The sequence below is a fragment of the Caloenas nicobarica genome, chromosome 17, assembly GCF_036013445.1.
Source record: "Caloenas nicobarica isolate bCalNic1 chromosome 17, bCalNic1.hap1, whole genome shotgun sequence".
NCBI classification, from domain to species: domain Eukaryota; kingdom Metazoa; phylum Chordata; class Aves; order Columbiformes; family Columbidae; genus Caloenas; species Caloenas nicobarica.
In genome coordinates, this window is record NC_088261.1 from 6,372,887 (window position 1) to 6,397,729 (window position 24,843).

At 47.4% G+C, this 24,843-nt stretch overlaps 2 protein-coding genes across 2 annotated transcripts; one reads left to right on the top strand and one right to left on the bottom strand.

Annotated features, from left to right (window-relative positions):
* Positions 1-912: 912 nt before the first annotated feature.
* On the bottom strand, positions 913-12,123 carry STYXL1 (serine/threonine/tyrosine interacting like 1). Its single transcript, XM_065647253.1, has 9 exons — positions 11,917-12,123; positions 10,490-10,551; positions 9,887-10,013; positions 9,505-9,558; positions 8,428-8,573; positions 6,526-6,671; positions 5,381-5,475; positions 3,221-3,330; positions 913-1,044 (listed from the first exon to the last, which is right to left on the bottom strand). Exons 1-9 carry the CDS (start codon positions 12,017-12,019, stop codon positions 913-915), a joined length of 975 nt encoding a protein of 324 aa, XP_065503325.1. The 5' UTR covers positions 12,020-12,123.
* Positions 12,124-12,215: 92 nt separating this feature from the next.
* On the top strand, positions 12,216-20,018 carry MDH2 (malate dehydrogenase 2). The gene is made up of 9 exons (XM_065647305.1): positions 12,216-12,322; positions 14,198-14,366; positions 15,135-15,218; positions 15,485-15,594; positions 16,096-16,221; positions 16,832-16,909; positions 18,062-18,161; positions 18,581-18,732; positions 19,711-20,018. Exons 1-9 carry the CDS (start codon positions 12,260-12,262, stop codon positions 19,840-19,842), a joined length of 1,014 nt encoding a protein of 337 aa, XP_065503377.1. The 5' UTR covers positions 12,216-12,259; the 3' UTR covers positions 19,843-20,018.
* The last annotated feature ends 4,825 nt before the right edge of the window (positions 20,019-24,843 follow it).

Below are 24,843 nucleotides of genomic sequence, written 5' to 3' on the forward strand. Positions count from 1 at the left end.
AAATCTTTAGCACAGAGAGCAAGGATGCATTCCCGTGTGATCTGCTCTGGGTGACCCTGCTTTAGCAGGTGGGTTGGACTGGATGATCTCCAGAGGTCCCTTGTCAGGAGGATGGAGCCAGGCTCTTCTCAGTGACAACCAATGATAGGACAAGGGGCAACAGGTACAAACCGGAACACAAGAGGTTCCACTTAAATAGGAGAAGAAATTTCACAGTGAGGGTAACAGGACACTGGAACAGGCTGCCCAGGGAGGTTGTGGAGTCTCCTTCTCTGGAGACATTCAAACCCATCTGGACACCTTCTGTGTAACCTCATCCGGGTGTTCCTGCTCCAGCGGGGGGATTGGACTGGATGAGCTTTTGAGGTCCCTTCCAATCCCTGACATTCTGTGATTCCAACCCCAAACATCCTGTGTGATTCCGTGTGAAAGCCCAGGAGTGTTTTCTGTAACGTTTTATTTTGTGACGCCAACGTGAAGAATTCACAGTGCAGTAGAAGAGAGGACAGTATGAGTTTAGGTTTAACATAAAGGAATTGACGCTTCAAAGTTACCAGCCGTGCCAAGTGGTTTGGTTGTTGTATTAGGAGGTGGCAAGTAAATGTGGTCTTGCCAGACAGTCCAGCCAGCGAGTTTGTGACAGGCGGTGTCCGTGGGCAGCTGAGAAGGCACACACAGAGAGGAGGAACTTCTGAAACAGGGAAATTCTGTTGTCACTGGCACGTTCTGCAGCACAGGTAAGTTTCCCAAATGGCTCCAAAACGTGACCGCAAAAAATATGGAGGTAAAAAGGAAAGCCTTTCCTTTATGCTAAGATCTGTTTTCCAAACAAGAGTTTAAGTAACTTCCTACCGACACGGTGGCTCGGACAGGGAAGTGCTTTTTCCTGCTGGCCGTTCTCTTTCCTGCCTGTCAGTAATTTAGTTCAGAGACATCTGTGATCGTCACCCCATAGATTTTGGTCTCCCAGTCTGAGAGCTGTTTCACAAAGCCCTGGTGTGGTCTCATGTTCGTTTTGCACTTCAGAACATAGTCCCAAGCTTTCTGTAAAAAGAAGGAAAGCAAAAGAGTGTTAGGACTTTGAACTGAAAGTGAATTTTGGGTGTTTACATGAAGGAGCTACACTTACAAATGACACAACTTTGTATTTACTCCCTGTGTTGGACAGCAAGAACTTGCAGATAAGACTTTCCTACCAAAGCAGGGACAGACTGAGTGAAGATGTGAACTTCAGAGAAGCCTGTCACCTTCACGCTCCTCTCCTGGACATGAGGACAGCTCAGGCTGCTTTCCCTACCTGGCAGGTATCTTGCGTTATTTTGAACTAATGGAGCAATGCAGTCCTGGATTTTCTACCCTAAAATGTTTTATCTTCCATGGATGATAAGCAAAGCAGTGAAGTATCGGCTATTCACAGGCAAGCAGCAAAGGTTATCATGTTTCTGGATTGGTGTGACCTTTTGTGGCAGAGCAGGTATGAAGCTCCGGTTATCCCACTGCATTAATTACAGCCACCTCAATTATTTGTTAATTCCATATAATCAGCTAGGAACTCTGCTACACACAGGGCAGATCCACTGGCATTATTCCGCTTTACTCCAGCAGCATCCTGGGGTTTGTCCAGTAGTGCTCATCTTCCCACTTTTAAAACCGACTGGCCTCCTGCGCTTGGGAGGATTGCTTAAGCGTCACGAGACCAAAGGTTAGAAGATAGCGCTCCACTGATTTGTTTTTCTAATCTCAGTGATTCTGCAGGTTCCGAGGCTGATCTTCCAATATTTACTCCCTTGGGCCCATGGCGTGGATGTCTGTAGTTCCTCTGAACTCAACAGATCTACTCACATATCAGTTACCAATAGAATAAGGGGTTGCACATCCCAAGTCTGCCTTCCTTTTGCAATATCTATGTCTTTTGAAGCTTTCAAAGATCTTTGCCTAGACTGGGTGAAGGATCACATGGGAATTCATTGTGCTGCTTTTGTATGCAAGAAACAAACTTGTCTGCCCGGGTAATGCCCCGGGAAAGCTTTGTCCAGCCAGCCGCAGCACGCCGCTGCGCTGTCAACCTTTTCTTCTTCTTTTTTTTGGCACTTAGTAAAATGCTGAGACCAACCTGTTGATGCCAACTGAGAGAAACTGCAAGGATCAGCCTTTGACTTTTGCACTGCTGTTGCAAGCACCTCCAGTAATTTGGCGTGCGAGCGAACGGTTATCAGCTTGCAGGAGCAATCATACCCAGCACTAGCAGAAGAGAGAAAATAGTTTCTGCAGCCCTGTTGGCACGTTCAGCCCGAAACTACCCCTTGGCACGCAGTGATGGTAAGAGATTTCCTCTCATATTGCAAATGTTTGCACAAAATCAATTAAACGATTAGATACAGGCCCAGCTTCAGTGAAGCTGGGATCAATCCTTTCAAGCTCCCAAGGGAGGAAACACTTTCCAGACAAGAACAAGGTTTTTAAGGAGATGCTTTTCAGTTCTCAAGCGCTGTGTGAAGCAGGTACCAGGAGACGGTGCCCAGAGCAGCACGGTGCTCGTGTGCTGTGTGTGAAGGAATAAAAAACCCAGCAGCTGGGGAGAGTCCGCCAGGCTATTGCACAGCCCGGTCACTCTCAGCCATCCTTAATTATTTTTCTTATGTTACTCAGAGCTGTGGAACACAGTGTACTGGCCAATTAACCTGTACATCCCTCCTGGGCTATTATTATCCCGTTCCTGATTTCTTTACAGCCCTACCTGTGGGAGGGGATTGCTTCTGGAGAAATAAAATAGGGTTTTGGAATAAGCCAGTGCTGCTGAGCTCAGTGGTAAGTCAGAGCCCTGCAAGCACTGCGTTCTGAATTTCCCTGTAATCCCGTGGTATTAAGAGATGGGATTAACTCCAGTCGCTTCCAGATACTCAGTTTCTCAGATCCAGGAGAGCAGAAATGGTAGATATGTAACCACATCTTTATTTTTATAGCCCTGTAGTTAAGTAGGGAAATGCAAGAATATCACAGGTGCCAGGGTAGGGACTCGCAGATCCAAAATCACACCCAATCCACCTCCTTAATGGTATAAAGAAGATGCAATCTCATATAATATAATCTGCTACATTATCAGGTGGATAGTCTCCATGAAAGCACAGATAATGTCTAATTGCTACAGTAATGAGGCTTCAGAAACAGAAATAAGCTGCAGACTCAGTGAGCATCTGTGGGAAATACGCCAGTGACGTACCTTCAGGGAAAACTGGCAGGAATGGATAAGATAGGCCATGGTCGCTGTGCTGCTCCGGCTTATCCCCAGGCTGGAGAACACCAGCACCGCTCCGCGATCCAGCTGAGCGTCTGAGTAAAGAAACGCCAATCGCAGATTAGTGATCTGGGAAATCAAGCTCCCAACGGTACAGTCGAGCTGTGGTTCAGTGACAGCTGACAGGCTGGCAGCCTGAGCGACAGGAACCCTCACGAACCCTGACAGCAGCAGATGGGCACTGCCAGCTACAGTTTCTGTAAGCATTTGCCTTTCTCATTATAAAAATCCACTGAGTTAAAACGTGGCTTTGAAGACCAGAACCAAACGACAATGACCAGCCAATGCTTCATCACAGATCAGTGTCAGATTTACATCAGATAACTGAAGAAAAGTGGCCTACCCTGCCCCATCAGCTGTGCTCAGCATCACTTCAGCTGCTCAAACTCCTCCCAGAAAGGTTTAAAGGTACTGAAATTTCTGATGAACACAAACCTAACTGTTCGGGAGGACTCGGATATCAAACTGGAGAGGACTTGGACTTGATACCCTTACCTCTCCATGGGGGTCACCAGTAGGAAACTTGTACCTGCTGATTTTTATCTTTTTTAGGGAACTTATTTTATCATGTTTTTATGACAGATACTTTGCGGTGAGAATTGCTAAGATCGGCAAACTCGTTTTCTACAAAAGCCAAGCTCACTTGGCTTTAAGAGGATGCTGTCACATTTAACCACATTGACTCTGCTAACTATGCCCGAAATATTCTATATTTCATTAGTAACCTTTTGAATTCTCTCCCTCTCTCTCTAGAGCAGACAGCGTGACATGTTTTTGGAATATCAGCACCCAACTCTAGAATTCATATGGCAAAGCCTCTTCTTTTACTGCTATCAAGAGGTTGTGGGGTTTTGTATGGGTTTTTTTTTTCTTCAAGCTCTAATACAGAGTTTTCTGACTTATTTCTATCGCAACACATCAGTTCTGTTCCAAAACCTGAGCAGAAATGGTCTCACTCCAACATACAAGGCAAGAGGATTTCCACACTCTGAGAGTATGTGGAGAGCTTTAATCTGGTGTTCACCCATAACCATTCCAGTTTCAGTAATCGACTCTGAACTGTCAAGTAAACAGACTATCAAGTAAACAGTACACACTTCCACAAGAACTACAGCTAATAAACATTTATAGTCTGCTCTGGAAACTTCTGCCAAAATTATGTGAGAAAGGCAATGTCTTCTGAAATCCTAGTGGGAAAAAATGGGGCAAAATGAAGGGCAAGCCAGTGGATTTTGATATTTGGGTTTCGATGCATGCAAATCATCAAATTCAGTTCAGGACTACAACATTATATCCTCAAATATTGTTTCCTCGTTTCTTTGTTTGTGTCCAGTTGTCATTTCTTATTTTGTACTTAGATTATAAGGTCTGTGGGGATGGGGTGATCTTTTGCTTCTGGGTCTGTACGAGACAGTTCAGCAGGGCCTTGGTCTGCAGCAGGTGTTATTTCATAAGTGTGATAAAAGATAACGACATGGTTGGACACCCCCACAGAATGGAGCTGTGCCTGCTGTGCCGCTGCAGGCACTGAGCTGGAGACTCTGTTTTTTTCTTGCCCTCTCTGATGTAATCAGCTGAAGGTGGATTTATGCCGTCCAACCTGAAAGTCTTCCTCAGCCCTATGGTGGTTCTGCACTGCAAATCACAAAGATTAGCAGCATCTTGTAGTGAGTTCTCCAATGCATGTTACACTCTTATTGAAATAAAGCTCTGGTTGTTAAAGATTCAGGGTGGTAAGAGTCAAAAGGTTGTATTTAAGAACAAAAGGAGGGAATCGTATGAAGCCCTGGTAGACATCCTACAGCAAAGCCTTCTCAGATCTAGTGGAAAGCTCATTATTCTCAGTGAGTGAGGTATTGTTTAAAGTGAGTAGGAACATCAGAGTTAGATGCCCTGTAAAATCTCCTTGTCCATCAGGCTGGTTAGTAAGGCAGCTCTGGTATCCTTCAGGGTGTGGGCTTGCTTGGGAGTGTGCTGATCTCGACAGATTACGACCCTCCTGCCTGAGCTTCCTGCTGCAGTCACTCCCATCTAATATCCCAGAGTGAGCAAGGTCTCAGGAATTCCAGAACAGGAACAACTCACCTATGAAATGCGAGATGGTGGCAAAGGAAGAAAAAAGATCTGCTTCAGTTGAATCTGGAACGGATATATGGAGGTATTTGCCTCCTTCTGCAAACCTGGAAAAAGAGCAGACAATGTGACACGGACCAGAGAAGCAGCTTTGAAAAGATATGTTTATTGGAGGCAAGCTGATAATCTTGTTTGCTGTTATACATGTGAGTTTTTCATCATTGTCATCATTAACATTATGATAAGGGATTTGTTATGGTGAAACATGGAGCTTCTTGTAAAATGGAACCAGTTTAATTACTGATTTTCCATTCCACAAAGTATCAGCATTGATGTTTTAAACTACAGCTTCCTTCATCTTAGAGCTAAATAAGAACAGATGAACTGAAAGCAAGAGTGCCTTCACAGTGTGTATGCTGGCGGTTTTGTGAACGTAGCCCCCCAGCTCACTTCATGTGGTTTTCTATGACCTCCTCCTCACACAAGCTCAGAGAACACAACTCAGAGAACTAATGGAGCAAAATGTTGGTGAAGAATCTCTGAAATGTGAAAGCACGTCATACAGAGGGCATGGGAAGATTACCCATGGTGTAGAGGCCTTTGAAAATTTTCCTCTGGAGCCAAAGGCATTAGAAATGTCTGCTGGTAAACATGCACTGGGGTAGGGAACTGGATTTGTTACTTACTTTGGTTTGGTCACCACCTTGAGAAATGCTGCTGGATTTTTCACTGTGTGAAATGGCATTTCCAGCATGGCCCACAGACTGAGCACAGTGGTCACGGACAGATGTAGGCAAGGAAGGAACACTAACCATGTGAAACGTTGGTGATTTAGCTTAAACACTGTTGTGTTTGTAAGATTTTGCTCTGAAAGCTATTCAGAGATGTAGGTTCTTCCCGAAGGATGGTGAAATACCTCCTAGTCCTCCTCTCACCCAATCCACCCACATAGAGGTTCTGCAGCACTGCATTGCTGCTGTGCTAACTCCGGGGTAGAGATCAGGAAAATGAGCATGAAATAGCACTTGAATCTGCAGAGGTTTCCTTGGAAATTCACAGGCACTGACTCCTCTGCGAACGGGCTCTGCTGCTGTGCCACGTCCCTTTTTCACAGGCACAGACACAGGTGAAGATACACCTCGAACTGTTTAACTTACAGTGTGGCAGGCTGTTCAGAGACGTTGACTTGTGCTTTGATCTTCAGATCTTTCTGAATTTTTTGATCACAGGCCTGTTTGAAATTGCCCATATATAACTTCGCCTGCAGTATTTCTACAGGGTACAGCTGGAAGTTGTCTAGTTCCTGCCAGAGAGAAACCATAGGCTCAGTTTAGAGAGTGTATTTGCTCCTATTAGCTTGGTAAGTTCTTAAACAGATGTGAAGAATCAAACACGCACTTAGTTAACAGCCCGTAGAACATTCTAGTGTAATGATTCATTTAATTACCTGGAATTTCTCTATATTGAAGTCTTTGCCAGATTTACTGAGAATAATTAACAGTATTGCTGTCATTGTGGCATTACTTGAAACAAATTCCAGCTAACAAGGAGGTAGTATAATATATATTCTTTACAATGTCTGGAGGGACTGCAGCGTAACAGATTCATTTGATGTTCTCCCTGGTTACTGTGTGCAAGGCTGAATGAAATCATCTGCCGCCTGCAGAGCTGCAGGTGCCCTGGAGTGGTACAACACGAGCCCACAGCTGCATCCGGCGTTGGCAGCGTGAAGGCTGAGAACAAAAATACACGAGGAGCTGACAGTGCCTCTACGTCCTTCACCGATACCTGGCTAATGGCACAGCAGAACAAAGCAGCAGCCTAACAATTTAAATCGTCAGAGATTTAGGCTTAGACTGAGAGGCAAGGAAGTATTTTGTGTCCAGCTGAATCTGATGGGGAAGTTCAGCAGTTTGCTACCCTGCACAAAGAAGCACAAAGTGAATTGATTTTCCCTCCCGCACTGTAGCATCACACAGGTTAGCACTGTGTCACAGGCTGTTCAGCCTGGAGAAGGCTCTAGGGAGACCTTATTGTGGCCTTTCCGTAACCAAAAGGGGCTGATAAGAAAGGGGGGGGCAGACTCTTTAGCAGGGCCTGTTGTGATAGGACAAGGGATGATGGTTTTAAACTAAAGGAGCAGAGATTCAGGCCAGACATGAGGAAGAAATTTTTTACACTGAGGGTGGTGAGAGCCTGGCCCAGGTTGGCCAGACAGGTGGTGGATGAACCGTCCCTGGAGACATCCCAGGCCAGGCTGGACGGGGCTCTGAGCAACCTGAGCTGGTGCAGATGTCCCTGCTCATGGCAGGGGGGGCACTGGGGGAGCTGGGAAGGTCCCTCCAACCCAAACCATTCTGTGATTCTATTTCACATGAACCAGAAGTGAACAGGAACAACAGAAACAAAAGGCACGGTGTGATGAGATGCTCTCTGCTGTCCATTGCTTCTATATCTGCACCGCCTCAGGTCCTGTCCTAGATATGAAAAAGGGTAATTTTTTCTCAGAAGCTAAATAGTTCAATATTTGTAAGTGAAACCAAACAATTAGGATACCAGTATTCCAATGGATGGCTTTTTTCTTCCTGGGCCTGTTGAAACCATATGGCAGCACTTGCTTTGTGATCCTTCCTGATGAAAGCTTTATAGACCTGAAACACAGCGCTTGATAGGAATTGTCCTTCTGTCTGAAAACATTTACTGTGTAACATCCCAGACAACCACGTGTCAGAGAGGAACCTGCTTCTTTTCATAATTTCCTACTGTTTGTTTAGTTATCTGTACTCTTCAGTAGCCAGTTTCGGGGTTATCAGAGAAACCTTCCCAGGTTGTTTTCATGAGCTTGCTTTCACGCAATACAAGGAGGATAAAAAAGGCAAAGCATGGCTGTAAAAGAGTTAGCGGTGAGACCCAGGGCAAGCCCAGTAACTCAAATTACATTTAATTCCTTTGTTTGAAATTGATAGCAGATTTATACCACCATTTAACTTGAATCATTAGCCACCATCAGCTGAATATGAATGCTAATGTCTTCTGCTTGCAAATTAGCGTCATCTCACCTGAGGCATCCAAAGTAACTTCTGAGTCCTCAGAAAATGATAGCAAGCTGAAAAATGCTTGTATCCTCCCCTCAGGACAAGCACAGGATGGCGGGTGAACTGTTCCAAGCTTCTGGCGTATCGGACGGCAGTTCCTTCCTCAGCATCTAAGGAGATCAAAAAGCTCTTTGCCGGGGAAGGTTTAGAGCCTCCGTCAGCACTGGGGGTCACATCTCCCCCGGTGACACTAACAGCAAATTCCTTTTATTTCATCTAATGGTCTGCAGGAAATGGCCTGTCAAAAGCTGGACTTTAATGGTTGCTGCAGGTCAGTAACAAGGCACACCACTTTTCACCTCTTGTCCTGATCTCTTATTCCTCTCCTAGTTTCTTTTGTAGGTCTAGATAAAGATTTTTTTTTTCCCCTCCCCATTATTCTCTGGGAAATGCTTCCAATAAGTTCCCATACTAGGGAAGTATTATTAATTTAAATCTAATAATCATAGTTTTATGGAGGCTCTTTTCTTTAGTCTGCTTTAGGCAAAGGGGGATGTATCTTTGAATAAATTCTTCACAAGTGTTTTAAACACTCCCCTTTGTGAAGCAAATTATGTGAGACGGCTGCTCCCCCTCCTTCTCCCAAGGGATCCATCCCGCTTGCCTCTAGCTGTGTCTGCTTTAGAAACAGATCAGCACAATAGAAACCTGCATCTGGTCCTCCACACCTTCCCTTGCTGTTGTCTCATCACTCCGCTTTTATGAACATGCTTGCTTTATTCATTTCCCTTACACTCTGGGATGTTTTTCCTAAAAAAATTATGTAAATCTTCGCTAAAACTATAGTAGCCTCTATAAAGCTAACAGAAGCCAAACAAATGTACAGAAGTGGTTCTGCACACAGCAGAACTCTTTGCCAAAGGATGTGTGAAAACTAAACGTTTCCACGGTTCAAGGAAGACTGAACAATTACATGGAAAACTTTCCAGCTCCTCACATTTCTCGGTGAACTCTGTCAAATCACAACCTCATTAAAGCTAAATCTTTTCAAATATGATAACGTGAAAGGCTTTTATGACCCTCAGAGAAGGAAGTACTCACCCTGCGAACAGGAGGAACCTGAGTCAGTCTTTACAGTCTCTGAAGCATTGCTCCCTAAAAGGCAATTGTTGAACAAGCCCAATCTCAGTGAAATGTGAAAAAAAGAAGAATCCATTCCTCATATGCAACAAGGAACTTCAGAGGGATCAGTCCACACGTAGGAAACCAGACCTTCCAGGAAGTTTTGAAATAAAATCTGGATTTTTGAAGCCTAAGAACATATGCAACACAGTGAAAAAACAGAGGCATAGCACAGATATTAGGGTTTTTGAAAGAAACCGAGTAAATCTGCATCTCTTCCAATAAGCTCATAAAATTAAACGAGGAATGGGAAGAATATCTATCCTACAGTGAGGTCTTGACTGACATGAGTCACAGGTACCTTTTTCTTTCTCCTCTTCCTCATTGTCACAGCAATCCAAAGAGCTGGTCTCGCAGTCATACACCACACAGTATCTGACACACCCGAGCTCCTCGGAGTCTGGTACCAGATACTCCCCCGTAGGACTCTAATAAAATCACAGAGGAATTCTGTCAGGAGCCCAGCTCCATGCTTTGCTTGTGGCATCAACGCTACCGAAGCCTTGCAAGTTACTACTCTATAGCTTTGGGATGGGTTTGGTGCTACGTCTGTACTTGACCCTGAAAGACCCGGTTAGAATTTAGAAATGATGCAAACTACGCTGGATTGCTTCATCGGCCTCAGTGGTAAAGATGCCAACGCTGTCCTTGGTGAGACAAGGCCACGATATGTTACTTCTTGTGCAATATTTTTCCTGATATTACAGCTCCTATGTGCCAATCCTTTGGACTACCAAAGCCACTTTGCTTTGTGACAGAATACACCCCTCCAGTGGCAGAAATGGAACGTGGCTGGAACAGGCAGGAGAGGCTGGGACAATTCCCATGGGTTTAAATCCAATTTTGTTTTACTGCTAATTGCTAAATCCAGAGACGGTTCACAGAAACAGTAACCCCCCCTTACCTGTTCAATCCTGCGTGCTGTAATGATATGGCTCTCATTGTATTCACGCTGAGTCCGGGCATCTGAAAAAAACAACCAGGACAGAGCAATTGGCTTATTTGGTACTTTTAAGGGAGAATCCTGTTCCTAACTCTGCCAGTGGGAATTTAGGCAGAGATATCAAACATATAAAGAGATTTGGTTTCTTAGAAACCGAGACTTTCTAATGTGGATATAACAAATGCCAGTGCTGACGTGAGTCTCTGTGAACAACAAGTAATGCCAGAAGCTTTAGTCCTGACCCAGGTGTGGTACCGCAGCGTTCACAGCACCAGTCCCCTGCTCCGCTCTGCTCTGCCCTGTGCTGTAGCCTGGCCCCACTTGCTCGGCCTGCTCTGACCCCCTGGTGTTCAGCAGCTCTGTCTCTGTGCTGCCCCAGAGATGGGGAGAGGGGCACGGGAGACACCCCAGCCCCACTCCCAACCTGGCTGACTCCCTCACCAAAACATTCAACAATACCACAATACAATGCACCCTTTTTTTTGGTAGCAGCACTATGCAAGATGCAAACGCTTATCAGCAATATTTGTGCCACGGTCAAGAAATCTTGTCAACTTCTAAAACCTCCAGCAAGGGAAAGGGTGGATCCCTGGGGTGGATCAGAGCAGGAAGAGCTGGATGTGACAAGAGCTGGAGCAGCACTGGGTCATGGCAACTGCAATGGGATGGGAGAAGTGCCCCAACAGCAATGCCCAGGAGCTACAAGAAAGGACGTGAGCTCTTCACTGTACGCTGGAGCCCACAAACCCCATTTCCCTGGAAGCCTGCCCAGGCTGGAGCATGTTGCCTGGCTGCAGGCAGAGCAGGTAGCAGGCAGCAGGCAGCAGGCAGAGCAGGCAGCAGGCAGCAAGCAGAAGGCAGCAAGCAGAAGGCAGCAGGCAGAAGGCAGCAGGCAGCAAGCAGCAGGCAGCAAGCAGCAGGCAGCAGGCAGAAGGCAGCAGGCAGAAGGCAGCAGGCAGCAGGCAGAAGGCGGCAGGCAGAAGGCAGCAGGCAGCAGGCAGCAGGCAGCAGGCAGAAGGCAGCAGGTAGAAGGCAGAAGGCAGCAGGCGGCAGGCAGAAGGCGGCAGGCAGAAGGCAGCAGGCAGAAGGCAGCAAGCAGAAGGCAGAAGGCAGCAGGCAGAAGGCAGCAGGCAGCAGGCAGAAGGCAGCAGGCAGCAGGCAGCAGGCAGAAGGCAGCAGGCAGCAGGCAGAAGGCAGCAAGCAGCAGGCAGAAGGCGGCAGGCAGAAGGCAGCAGGCAGCAGGCAGAAGGCGGCAGGCAGCAGGCAGAAGGCAGCAAGCAGCAGGCAGAAGGCGGCAGGCAGAAGGCAGCAGGCAGCAGGCAGAGCAGGCGGCAGGCAGAAGGCGGCGGGCCCAGCGGGCCCGGCCAGGCCTCCCGGCCCCGGCTCACCCAGCAGGCACAGGTAGTTGGGCTCCGCCAGCCGGGGGAAGCGCCGGTGCTGGTTGAGGATGTTGTAGAGGTGGCGGGGCTCGCACAGCGCCATCCCCGCCATCCCGCGCCAGCCCTCGGGACCCGCCGACTGCTGCTACCGCCCGTCTCGCCTCGTTGCCGTGGCAACGGCGGCGCGCGGCCCGCTCACCCCGCCCGGTTGCTAGGGAGAGACGCCCGGCGGTCACTAGGGCCAGATCTCGCGAGGCTTCCCGCGGCGGGGGAGGGCGGAACTCTCGCGAGAGCAGCCGCCGGTCCCGCGCAGCCGCCGCGCCGTGGAGGTCGTTGGAGTCACTGCCGCGCCATGCTGTCCCGCCTCGCCCGCCCCGCCGCCGGCCTGCGCCGCGGCCTCGCCACCACCGCGCAGGTACGGACCGCCGCCGGCATCCCCTCACCGCGGCACGCCCGGGCGGCGGCGGCGCCGCGGGACCCGCACCCCCTTGGGGCCGGGCCTGGCCCCGCTCTGTGAGGGGGCTGAGGGGCGGCCGGGCCCGCCGGAGGGCGCGGCCCTGGAGGGGCTGTGTGTGCGCCGGCTGTGTGTGCGCCGGCTGTGTGTGCGCCGGCTGTGTGTGCGCCGGCTGTGTGTGCGCCGGCTGTGTGTGCGCCGGCTGTGTGTGCGCCGGCTGTGTGTGCGCCGGCTGTGTGTGCGCCGGCTGTAGGCGCCTCGGTCGGTGTGTGTGAGAGGCAGGAGCAGCCCCGCTCGGGGTGATGCCGCGTTTCTCCCTGTGAAACGTCCGTGCCCAGGAGCTCGGGCCTTTCTCCAGACAGGTGTAAACGTGCTGGCCAAAACTATTAGTTCTGAGTAAACTTCTCTTTCTGATGGCGCGTAATGGATGATGCGCAAGTTTGCGTGCAGCTTCCTTCTTCTACTGAAATATGCCTCTGCTTACAAAATATATTAAGAATTAAAGTTGGGGTTGGGGGTTTAACAGTAATCCTGAATACGCTGAAATCCATTGTGCGTGACTTTTGATTCCAGGAGAGGACTGCGGCTACGTGGTAGGGAGATGCAGATCAACGTCTGTCTTCTAAGATAAACAGTTCCCAGTGGCATGACAGAATTATTATTGCATCTATAAAGCTATGCTTTACAAGAGAGGTTTGTGTAATTATTTTGATAGGAATTAAATTCATTAGCAATGAGATTTTGACCTCTTGGTATTAACTCAAAGATAAGTATGGGGCGTAGCAGTGACTAATGCCAGACTTTGCTTTCCCTTGGAGAGTTTTGTGCTAAATTACATTTGTTGTAGTGGCAAGAAAAGCGAGCTGAGGTTAGGCTGATCGAGCTTCTGGGTGGATTATTTATTGTCATAGCATGATAATTAAGCTGTTCATGCAGGGACTTGTAGCTCTCGTGGCTTTATCGGGTAAGACAGTGTGATAGAGAATGTCCTTATCAGTGGTAATTATATTACCATGTTACATCTCTGCAGTAGCCTCTGGTTCTCCTTTGCTTTGGCAGAGTGTTGCATTTTAAGGTGGTTCTGGACTTTCAAAGTAGCTTTACTTTCATCTAGTGACACTTTCTCTACAAAGAGGAGCGCAGGCATTTTTGAGAGAAATAACTTTCTTCCAGAGAGCACGTTAGAGTATAATTGGTTCACCAGGGCAACAAAGCAACAGTTCATTTCACTTGCTTCTCAGCCACACTCAAACCTGGAAATTGAAGTCACTTAGTGTTCTGGGGGGCTTAATCTTGAGGCAGCTGCAGATGCTATTTTGAACTTATTTCAGGCATACACATTTTTCTTTACATATATACAATGGTTTTTACATTTATTGTAGTCCATTAGATGTATTAGTTTGCCAAATGGGGAGGCATATTTTTTTATACCAGCAATGGAACTAGAAAAACTGCAAACCAGATTTTACCCCAAGTCAGATGTAGGTCCGCAGGGTAGCAGGCCTTAGCTTGGGGCAGACATGTCCATCTGAAGAAGGATTATCCTTTTTGTTTCTTTGCCCAGCCTTGCTTCCCTTTTGAGCTTCAAATCACAAAAGAACATTTTCTTCTAACTTGTCCTACCAATAAGCCTCGAGGATCTGTGGGAGGCTGTAGTGATGATCACTTTCTGTGGGTTTAGGCAATCAAACTTGCGTAGTGCTTCTTAAAGAAATGGAGAAATAGAAATAAAAGTAAAGGAAGTATGGTGAAATCCATGAGGTCACTGCTGCAGTAATTACCAAAACACCTCTTCAATGCGTTTATCTCTTTTTTTTTTTTTTTTTTTTCCCCCAGAGCAATGCCAAGGTGGCTGTGCTGGGGGCCTCGGGAGGCATTGGGCAGCCCCTCTCCCTGCTCTTGAAGAACAGCCCGCTGGTGAGCAGGCTCAGCCTCTACGATATCGCTCACACTCCAGGTGTTGCCGCCGACCTCAGCCACATCGAGACAAGAGCGAATGTTAAAGGTACCACGAGCTGCTGGAAATGCTCTGTGTGCAGAAGGGCCCTCTCAGGTGTCTCTGATGGATGGAGGTGCCCGTTGCTGTGCTCCTGAAGAGGAATCTTCACATGATCCTGGAGCATCAATTTAAGTAGCTTCTTCTCAAGCAGTGCATGACTAATTAAGGTTTAGCTGATTAGATTGATGTGTATGGAGACAAGAATGGTCTGTGGTTGCACGGTGGAAGGGGAGTTCCTAATAACTGGCAGGAAACATTTGATAAAATTGTCTTGGAAAAAAGCTCGAGTGCTGAATTTAAACAGACTTAGCACTCCCCGGGTGTCTACGTGAATTATTTTCTGCTTATTTTCTGAAAGAACAGCTGTCCAGTTCTGATGAAATCAAAACTTAATCTGCTGATGTTCATTTTCTATGAAGATCACCAAGAGGTTACCTTTTACTTGATTGTGCCTACCTGCAGTTCTTTGGGGGCACTGACTGTAGTGGCCGGCTAGTGTCTTTGGAGAGTAAATACACATAACAGGAGGAACCAAGGGTTTTCAAAACAGATAAATGTGAGGTTCCCACCACTCTCATTCTGTAGGTTTTGAAACAAGGATACAACACCAAATAGAGTCCATCCATAATTGTATTGCTTTGCTTTTCAGCATAGGTCTGAATTTAAGGCTAAATTTAAGAAGGAATCAGTGCCTCTGGGTGTAATTTTGTACTTCAAAGTGTCAGATATTTAATACCTCGCGAAAACATAATGCCTGAACAACTTCCATTCCAGGATTCCTGGGACCTGAGCAGTTGCCGGAATGTCTGAAGGGCTGCAATGTTGTAGTTATTCCTGCGGGAGTCCCTAGAAAACCAGGTATGTTCTCTTTGTTATAATAAAAAGCCTCAGTGCTTCATTGAAGTCTATCTCTGCAGTCTTGTTGCTCAAATAGAGCTGCATCTGGTGCTTTATGGTGTTCTCAGTGTTGGCTTCGGACATACATTGTCTGTTGATGACGCTCTTGATACATGAAACCAGAAGCTGACGTATCTCTATCCAGAGTATTGTTTTTTGATGGAGTCGCTTGCCCTTTAATGAGTAGGCTGTGGATAGCTTAAAATATTGTACTGGATATGTTTTAGGTATGACCCGTGATGACCTGTTCAACACCAATGCCAGCATTGTTGCTACTTTGACAACTGCCTGTGCAAAGCACTGTCCAGAAGCCATGATCTGTATTATTTCTAACCCGGTAAGCATTTGCTGGAGGCCTTGAAAATGCAGAGGAAAAAAAAATCCAGAATTACTAGAGTAATCTATGAGTTCCTATTAGTTTTGACCAGAATCTTCAACGTCTGCAAGGTATTTGCAGAAAAGAAGTAAAACTCTGGTTCTATTAACCCATTTTTCTTGGGCTATATTGAAGCCAGAGGAAACCTGAATATAAAAGTGCTTAATATCTCAACATCTGTATGACTGTGGTTATAATACATGCTGATGTTTTAGCTGGAATAGAAGTCTTAGCTCACTAAGGGAGGAGTCTTGGTCGTGAGAATGAACAAATTATTTAAAATACAAGATTTTTCTTCCAGCCTGACTGTAAATTGCCCTTCAGTTTAGGAATTAAGATAATTGGCTACAGTTGACTTCAAGTTGGAAATGTGTTTTGGATGGTTTACTGGCCTGTTTGGTTCACACATTGACTTCGTTATTATATTGGTTTTAATGAATGCCCACTTATTCTTCCTTATAGGTAAATTCAACCATCCCGATAACTTCGGAAGTCTTCAAGAAGCATGGTGTGTATAATCCCAATAGAATCTTTGGCGTTACAACATTGGACATTGTCAGAGCAAATACTTTTGTGGCTGAACTAAAGGTAGGTCATAGTAACAGATACTGGGTGAGGGATATGGCATGCTCTCATCATTAGATCTATCAAAAATGCTTTTAAAATCACTGCACAGAGCCAGAAGAGCTGGAGGCGAAGGCAACGATTCCCTGTTACCATTCTCTAGAGCAGCCTGGGGATAGGGTTTCTTGCAAAATGCGTTTCAAGAGACTTTGACCTTTCCTTTTCATAGCTGTCCCCTGTGAGCAAGCTACATGTTCTTCTTAATTCTGTTGGCATTTTCAACCCTGTTGGTGCAACTGGAGGAGGTGGTTGAATTGTATGTATTTGCAAGTCAAACTGTGCTGCATGTTACAGGATATTCTGCAACGTTTCAGGAGCTGTAACAGGTTACTGCTCATAAGAGCCCTGGTGGAGTTGGTTCTTGTGCTGTGTAAAATTATCAGCGTAACCTGGAGTTCAGCTGTGCTGATCTGGCTTTGTCCCTGGTGTATAGCTGCCTCTGAAACTTTGGCGCTGTGTAGCATTGGGTTATAGATGTGTCCAAAAACCCTGGCCAGAAAGTGAAGCATAGCGTTTTTAATTGTTTTTCTTGTCTGTGTGCTTCAGAAGCTGAAAAGTCTCATGTTTCTCTTAGGGCTTAGATCCAGCTCGAGTCAATGTTCCCGTTATTGGTGGCCATGCTGGGAAGACCATCATCCCTCTGATCTCTCAGGTAAGTCACAGTTACTGCCGTGTGTGGCATCACACTCATCAATATGTTAGAATTGATGTAAAGTGCCTTTGTGATGGTGTGTGATGTACTGAGATGGTCGTCCCTGCTCTTGTGGCTGCTTTCATTGTGTGATGAGATTACAACACATGGGAAGGCAGTGAGCTAAACCTGAACTCCTCTAGGTGGTTTAAATAGCTTCACTTTCTCCTCTAAAGGAGTTTTGGAATAAGAACTGAGGTATAGTGTGTGTTTTGGGTGTCTTGGCACTGTTTGTTTTGGGTTTTATTTTTTCTGACAGATATTTCATTATATGAATAGCGTACTTCAGCAGGAAAATGGAATTGATTTTTGCTGTGGTGGACTAGAAACACCACTTTAACACACAGCATTGAAATGAGGAGGCGTAACTCAGTCTGTGTGTGGAGGCATGTGTCAGTCCTGACTGGCAGTCAGGGAGAGACTCCTTTCATGCATCTAAGCCAGAATGAAATGCAGTTCTGAAGCAGGCTTCAGCTTTGTGAGGAGGTGGCTAGGATACAGCCAAGGAGTAATCTGCGAGAAAGGGGAAAAAGTTTTGCTCTAAGTGGGGAATAAAGTATCCTTCACAGAAGAATGTTCTTAGGGAACAAGAGCAAGGGGTTTGGAGCAGCTGACTGCTGAGGGTGATTTTGTTAGTCAACCAGGACAGAGGCAGCTGCACTTTTGTAGCTGTAGCTGAAGGTTCAATAACTTCCTAAATACTGCTGGCAGGCTGGGGCCTTTGTATGGCTCTTGACTTCCATAATGCCACAGTGACCCAAATATTTACAAGGTGGCTTTTTGAAGTTTCTAACGTCTGGTACATGCTTCGAGGGCAGCTCTAGTACAAAGGACTACCCAGTAACCGTGGCAAGCCCTGGTTTTGCTGTCTAGCTGTGGTTTGCCCTTGAGCAAGCTCAGCGTGGTTCCCGTCGCAGTCTGTGCAGTAACTAGCAGCCTTGGTGAACGCTTGCAGCTGGTCAGTTTGTTACACAGCCTGTGAGCTGGGGTAACTAATTTTCCCCATTGAGAACCGTTGATAACAACTGTAATGGCACAAAGAGCCTTGTGTGTGTGGCCTTATGCTGAATCTGGTGCTGATATCTGATAGTAACTTCTTTTTTTCCAATCTAGTGCACACCAAAAGTGGACTTTCCTCAGGATCAGCTGGAAAAGCTTACAGGGAGGATTCAAGAAGCTGGCACTGAAGTTGTCAAAGCTAAAGCAGGAGCAGGTTGGTTCTTGACTACAGCTTCCAAGTAATTTTTGTTTGCCAGCTGAATGGATACAGTTGTCTTCAGTTTAATCTTATTTACAACTGCGGTGCAGAATTATGAACTGCTGATTACAAATCTAGCTGCTCTGCCATGTCAGTGAATGCCTGAATTGTGGTACCAGCAGCAGCTCAGTATGTAGGTAGGACTAAACATTAACTGATCTCACACCATGTACAGCTTCAAAAAGAATCTTTTTCTGTCAAATTAAGCCGTTTCTTTCTATAAATCAAATCAATAGCACATAGCTGGCCAAAAGTTGCTGCTTTATCAAACTGACACTGTAGCTCTGTCAACATATAATTGTGGAAACCTCTGATGCTAAAGAAAATATCAAATTTTGCTGTGATCTGTTCTAAAAATGATTTAACTTCTACAGGATCTGCCACCTTGTCTATGGCCTATGCTGGTGCTCGGTTTGTGTTCTCTCTGGTGGATGCAATGAATGGAAAGGAAGGGGTTATTGAATGTGCCTTTGTTCGATCCGAAGAGACAGAGAGCCCGTACTTCTCCACACCTCTGCTGCTGGGAGTATGTATTTTAAATGATGGGGCTTAGAAAGAGTAGCTACTGATGTAATCTCGTGGTTTTACTGACTGGTTCCAGTTTAGTCCAGCGCTGGGTATCACTGAAGTTAACAGCTGAGCATTCCTTTAAGAGTTCTTAAATATTCAGGTATTGTACTTGGGCATATACCTCATGCTTGACAGAGATACTGCTGCTTTTATCTGCTCTTAGCCTGCAGGTCGCTGAGTAACCAGAGATTCAGACTTATCTTAAGAGGTCACACTGGCCTCAAGTCAGTGCCTGTTTATGAAGGGCTTTCATATGATTAACCAGTCTGCAATCCTGTCTCCTCAGCTTGATCTGCTACGAGCAAATCCCTCAGAAATTGAGGCACATGGGGAGCTACAGCATGGATTAGGATTAATAGATTGCTTTCAGGACCTGCGCTGAACTCTGAAGGAAGCATTCCTTTTGTCACCCCGTGGGTGGAGTGAAAAACTAGGATGCTGCAGCCCTGACATGGCTGCTGGATTTAAAGGATGATGTGTGTTGTCTTAGCGGGAGCTGGCGAGGGAACAGAAGTAGAGGGATGTTAAGGGGGAAGAGTTTGGATGTAGACATGAGATCTCAAAAACCTGGGAATGCAGCTCTGGAGCAGTTTCAGACTGAGCCAGTGGCAAGTGAAGGGCAAACACCAGAGGAGAGAAATTCTGTTGTCAGAGGCTGGGTTTGAAGATAAGAGGCATGAAGGAGCAGTTGGTATTGGTCTCCTCTTGAAGGAGCCAATGTGAACAGTGAATGAGAAGCTTGTGAAGGCTGTAGAAGTTGCTACAGATAATATGAGGTTTCCAAGCCTTGTCAGGAGCACAAGGTTGGCAGACTAGAGATGACAGAGGTCCCAGGCTGAGTCTGCATCTCAGCTGGGTAATACTTAATTGGAGCTGGTAAGTTACTCTCTAGGCCATTTGACGAATGGTTAATCCTTAAATCTTCTTTCTTCAGAAAAATGGAATTGAGAAGAACCTGGGTATTGGCAAGATCTCCCCCTTTGAAGAGAAGATGGTTGCTGAGGCCATGTCTGAGCTGAAGGCTTCTATTAAGAAAGGAGAGGAGTTTGCGAAGAACTTCAAGTGAAGAGTCGATGACGGAGAGGAATTAAAACTTCCTTAATTTATTAAGGCATCATGTCACTTTACGACTTCTGATTCAAAGCTCATGCTTTGATTGAAGTCTGTCTGTATTAGCTTAATGATTGTTGCCAGTGCAGAGTTTAATCACCAATAAAACGGCCTAATTTTTTCAGCGTACCATCCAGAATTGTCCTGATGCGCTTGTCTTTTGAAGGCGGAAGCTGTAGGTCTCTGAACGTTTATCAGTTTCAGCAGGGATGAAATAGCCTCATAAAAAAGTGGGTGAACTGATTGCCCTCAACTCTGCTGCTTGGGTTTTAGCTTGGGCTGCTTTTTTGGCGCAGCAGCTGCGAAACCAGGCATGAGCAAATAAGATCAAGGTGGGGTGAAGAGGCTTGTGAGAGGGAGAACTGAATGAAGTCATCCAAGAAGTGTCTTTTCAGGAGCTGGCATTATCTCTGTTACCTTGTGTTGCCTTAATCTCTTACATAATTTGATTTTAAAAGAGTTAGTAAAAGAGCACAGTGGTTGAAACGTCAGTCCTGCTTTAAGAAAAAAGTTAAAATGCTGAGAGTGACTTCTTTCTTGTTAGGAACAGAAGCCTTGCTTTAACATCTACATAAATTTCTTTTACATTCATCCTCTTGTGAATATAAAAATAAATGTCTGCAAGAAAATGGTGGTGACGAGTTCTGTCGCTGACTTGTTTGAAGGTAAGCTTTAACGAAGGAAGCTATTAATTCGCTCTTCCTCCGTGCTCTGTGGGCTGCTTCCCCTATTGCTTTGAATTGCTTTAATCCACGTAGGCTGAATTCTAAATTGAACAGACTTTATTTGGATTAGATGAAGTAAACGCCAAAGCCCAGCACCTCCGGAGGAACCGTGTGTTGGTTTCAGTGAGAGAACTTGGTGTAGAAGCTTCTCATCAGGAAGAGACCTAAAGGTTTGGATGCTGTTTGGTCACTCCCTTTTTTCTTCCTCCCACTTCTTGTATTCTAACTCTCTTCTGAGCTATCTGAACTGTTCTTTATTTTTAAAAAATTTTAATTAGTTCGTTGTTCTGAACTGGATCACACAGTTGTGACACTGAAGATGCCTTGAGGATAAAGTGCTTGACATTTCCCTGCCCAGTGGAACATGTAGGCAGAGAGAGGACAGCGAGCGCAGCTCTTGTCACTCCTCTGCAGAAATTCAGTGTATTAAAGCTTGGGTTCTTTACAGGAATAGTAACGAAATAGAAGCGTCAGCAGTCATTACTCAGCAGGCTTGGAACAAAGTAATTATTAAGTGGTATTAATAGAATTAAAGATTAAAGATGGTGCTGGAGGGGGGCAGAGGAGGATGTTGGAGCTGGAGGACACGGAGGGGCGGTGACTAGCCAGGCCCAGTACATCTGGCGTGGGCTGTTCAAACCAGTACAGGCAAAGCACTGGGCAGACTGGGATGAAGCTGGTTCCTGGCTGCTGGGGTCTCGCAGGCGTCTCAGCACTTTTGTAACCAGAAATAGGCAGTATGGGTTATTCAAAACTGCTGTGTGTCCATCTGCCAGAGCTGGTGGTCTGTACCCCTGGCGTGTGTGCCCAGGTGGTCCAGGAGGCTACGACACAGAGCCAGCGGGCTAGTGGCTGCAGGGAAAGCCTGGCCTTGCAGCTGGGAGGGGAATAACACGCACTTGTTCTAGTCCTGCTATTTTAAATACAGCAGATAGAGCAGATTTCTGAGGGTTGGAGATTTTTAGAACTTGAGGTTCATGGTGTGGCTTAGGTTATTCTATTTTTGCCTTGTGTCAGCAGTCCAAACCCAGTGAAGTCTGGGGGAGCTGCATGGACAAGCAGAAAGCTTTGCTTAGACAGGAGGGACTCAGGAACAGGATGGGTAAGTGGAGCTGTGGTGGAAGGGGATTCGTTTCCAGCACCTGCTGACTCGTAGATTCTTCAGGGTCACCTTCAAATCCCCTTTATGACAACAATGTCCATGCCCTTTCTGCACTGCTTGGTTTTGGGGTTTGTTTTTTTTCCCCCAGCCCCCTTGCCTCGTGCTTGGAGTTGCAGCTGTTCCCTGTGCCTGGAAATCTCTCATTTTTGGGAAGGGAAACGAGACACCCTTCCTGTGGCTTTCTGAGGTGAAGGACCAGGAGGATATTAGATGAAGGTGAGAAATGAACTTGTGTAGGTGTCCTCTGCTTGGCCAAATGTGCTGACCCCCTTGCCGCAAACTGCTGTGAAAACTGATGATGGTTTCCAAACGTGTGGGACCTCCCACCCCTCTCTGCTCCCTGAACAGAGTTCGCAGAGGAGGAAAGAAGTCGGGATTAGCTGGGTGTACCTGGATAAGCTGGCGTTTTGCCTTGGCAGTTGTTTCCTGGTGCTGTCTCTCTGAGACACACGACCTTCATCCTCTGTCCCGCAAGCTCCTGCGGCGTGGCCGCCTTGCTGAGTCACGGCATGAGCTGCGGTGCTGGCAGCCTTTGGTCCTTCCCTCCTGTGGTGGCGAGGAACCAGGCTGCTGTGAATAAAAACCAAAACCTGCTCTGCTCAGAGCTCTTGGGTTTCATCCTGTTCACTGAGCAGACTCCTGTCTCCATGGTCTTTAAGTGTCTGACACCTTTTGTTGCAGCAGCGTTTGTGTGCATGAGCTGCATCCTCAGGCAGCCCAGCTCTGTGCTGGAGCCCAGATGTCAAAACAGAGAGGAGACATGTATTAAGAGTAATATATGAAGATGCTCCAGATGGCCAGATGTCAGGCCACTTGATCCCACCTGCCACTCCTGTGCTGCTGGGGCAATGTGGTAAAGTGCAGGGGTGGAGGAAACGAGGAGAAGAGCAAAATGTCACCGTTACAGCTTGGGTCATTTATTGTGACTGGCCTCAGTATCCCAGGGGGGCTCCAGGTGGAACACCTGCGGGAGCAGGGTGCAGGCTGGCAGCCACCTGTCCCTCATTCCTGGGAAAACTGTTGTCCCTTCACGGCCAGGCTGGATGGGGCTCTGAGCAATCTGAGCTGGTGAAGATGTCCCTGCTCATGGCAGGGGTGGCACTGGGTGGCTTTTGAAGGTCCCTTCCAGCCCAAACTGTTCTATGATCATGCACCCTGAGGTGGGTTGGGCACAGGTTGGGGAATGGGCAAATCCCTCCTGTAGCCAGCTCAGCTTCCTGCTCCCCTCACAGGGCGATGGCGAGAGGTTTTAATGTGAGCAGGAGGATCAGAGACCATCTGATCTGCGGTTTCGGCTTGACAGGGGCCTTTCCTCTCCCCTGGCCCTTCCGCCTGGCCACAGTCAGTGTTAAATCACCACCTTTGCATTCGCTGCTCTTGATTTACTAAAATACCCACTAGCTCTCGCTTCCCTCCCGGGTGCCTCAAAGCAGATCTGGAGCGCGGCGCCGAGCCGGGAGGGTTTGTTTGCATTTACAGGGAAACCTGTTAATAAAGGAGACCAAAGGGACTGCTCTTTTCCTGGCTGCGGGAACAGATGGCTGGATAACGCAGTGCAATTAATATGCAGGGACTCCTGCTGGGGTGGGGATTTGATTGCCCGTTCGGAGAGGGTAGTGTGCCCAAGCTGAGCTCTGTCACCGCTCTGCCTGGCCCTGGCACCTCCTGCCCGCCGAGGGTCCTTGGGGACCTGGGGACAGAGCGGATGGTGTCACGGAGGAGATTGTGGGAGCTGGTGGTGGGATAAGATGCAGTGGGGGACTTGTGGCCAGCGGTGGCTCTCTGCTTCTCCTGCGCTGGATGATGCTCTGTGAGGGTGGCCTTTTGGGTGCATAAAAGCGAAAGCTGGCTCTGGTGATGAATGACTGCTTGGAGGCCCTTTTGGACTAGAAGGGAAGCGGTGGCTTCTTTGCTCCTGTGCTTTTTTTCTCCTCTGAGTCAGGAGGTGCCGAAGGAGAGGGAGGTGGGTGCCAGGACATGGGTCTTCCCACTGTGACATGACATGGGTGCAAAATGTTTCTCAGCACTTCAAAATGTGGCCAGAAAAATCCACAGGGAAGAAAAATCCCTGTCGAGGGCCAGGAGCCTTAGGGAGCCCTGGGGGAGGAGGATAAGTTCCAGCAACCACCCCCAGCACTGAGTGGGGCCACAGGGTTGAGCCCCAATTGACGGGAGCCTCCAGCCACCGGGCCACAACTGGATGGCCCAAGGTCACCCCGATCCCCATCACACCCCACGCTCCTGCAGGATAACAGTGCCCCCAGCCCATTCCTCTTCAAGCCTTTGCTTCGCTCCCCCCATTTGCTGGTGTTTCCTTCCTCCCCGCTCCCTCGCCGGCTCAGGCGGGGCTGCTGCGCATCAGGAACGTCAGCGCTGGGCTTTGATCAGGGTTATTGCCGGTGCCCCCCTGGCAGCACGGCAGACCCGCTCCTGGCCACCCTTTCTTCTGCGTCAGGAGGCGGCTGGTGGAGATGTCAAACCTCAGTACGAATCCTTGCAATTAGGCCTGTTCTGCTGCCTGCCTCGTTTGATCTCCTTTAATTATTTATCTCCTTTCTGGTTTTTATTCTTTTTTTCTCCTTCCCAAATCCTCGGTTTCTTTCAAGTGATTATTTTCTTCCTCTCCCCCCAGCTGCGCCTGGCTCTGCCTGTTTGCTTGCAATTACCGTCCCTTCTCCCGGTCCTTCCATCTCTCTCCTTTTGTTCTCCACCAGATCATCCCTTCACGCCGCTCTCCCGGCTGCACCCCCCGGCTCCCTGCCTGCCAGGTCACGCTTCCCCCCATGCCAGGGTCTCCCTGTGCTGCTTTTGCTGCTGTCGAGGGGGCCTGACCGCATCCCCCCCACCCTCTTTGTTTCCCAGGGCCTGATGCATTATTCAGCGCTGCGGATGCTGCAGGTGTTGGAAAGATAACGGTGGTGCAAAGGGCACTGACTCACCCTGGGGATGCTGGATTTTCCCTGTCACGGGCTGTTTTCCCCTTCCCAGCATTAAACCAGGAGAGGCCCTGACCAGGCAGGAGGCTTCTCCTAGGAGGTGACATCTGCTCTTCCCCGGGTGGGGACATGGC

What these genes read in the sequence shown, in the direction of transcription:
- STYXL1 (XM_065647253.1), bottom strand. Translation starts at nt 12,019, where the DNA reads ATGGCGGGGATGGCGCTGTGCGAGCCCCGCCACCTCTACAACATCCTC. An exon ending in CAGCACGCAGGATTGAACAG is followed by an intron (nt 10,014 to 10,489) that starts GTAAGGGGGGGT and finishes TGATTTTATTAG; the next exon opens with AGTCCTACGGGGGAGTATCT. An exon ending in AGGTTCCTCCTGTTCGCAGG is followed by an intron (nt 8,574 to 9,504) that starts GTGAGTACTTCC and finishes TGATCTCCTTAG; the next exon opens with ATGCTGAGGAAGGAACTGCC.
- MDH2 (XM_065647305.1), top strand. Translation starts at nt 12,260, where the DNA reads ATGCTGTCCCGCCTCGCCCGCCCCGCCGCCGGCCTGCGCCGCGGCCTC. An exon ending in GACAAGAGCGAATGTTAAAG is followed by an intron (nt 14,367 to 15,134) that starts GTACCACGAGCT and finishes CTTCCATTCCAG; the next exon opens with GATTCCTGGGACCTGAGCAG. An exon ending in CCACACCTCTGCTGCTGGGA is followed by an intron (nt 18,733 to 19,710) that starts GTATGTATTTTA and finishes TTCTTTCTTCAG; the next exon opens with AAAAATGGAATTGAGAAGAA.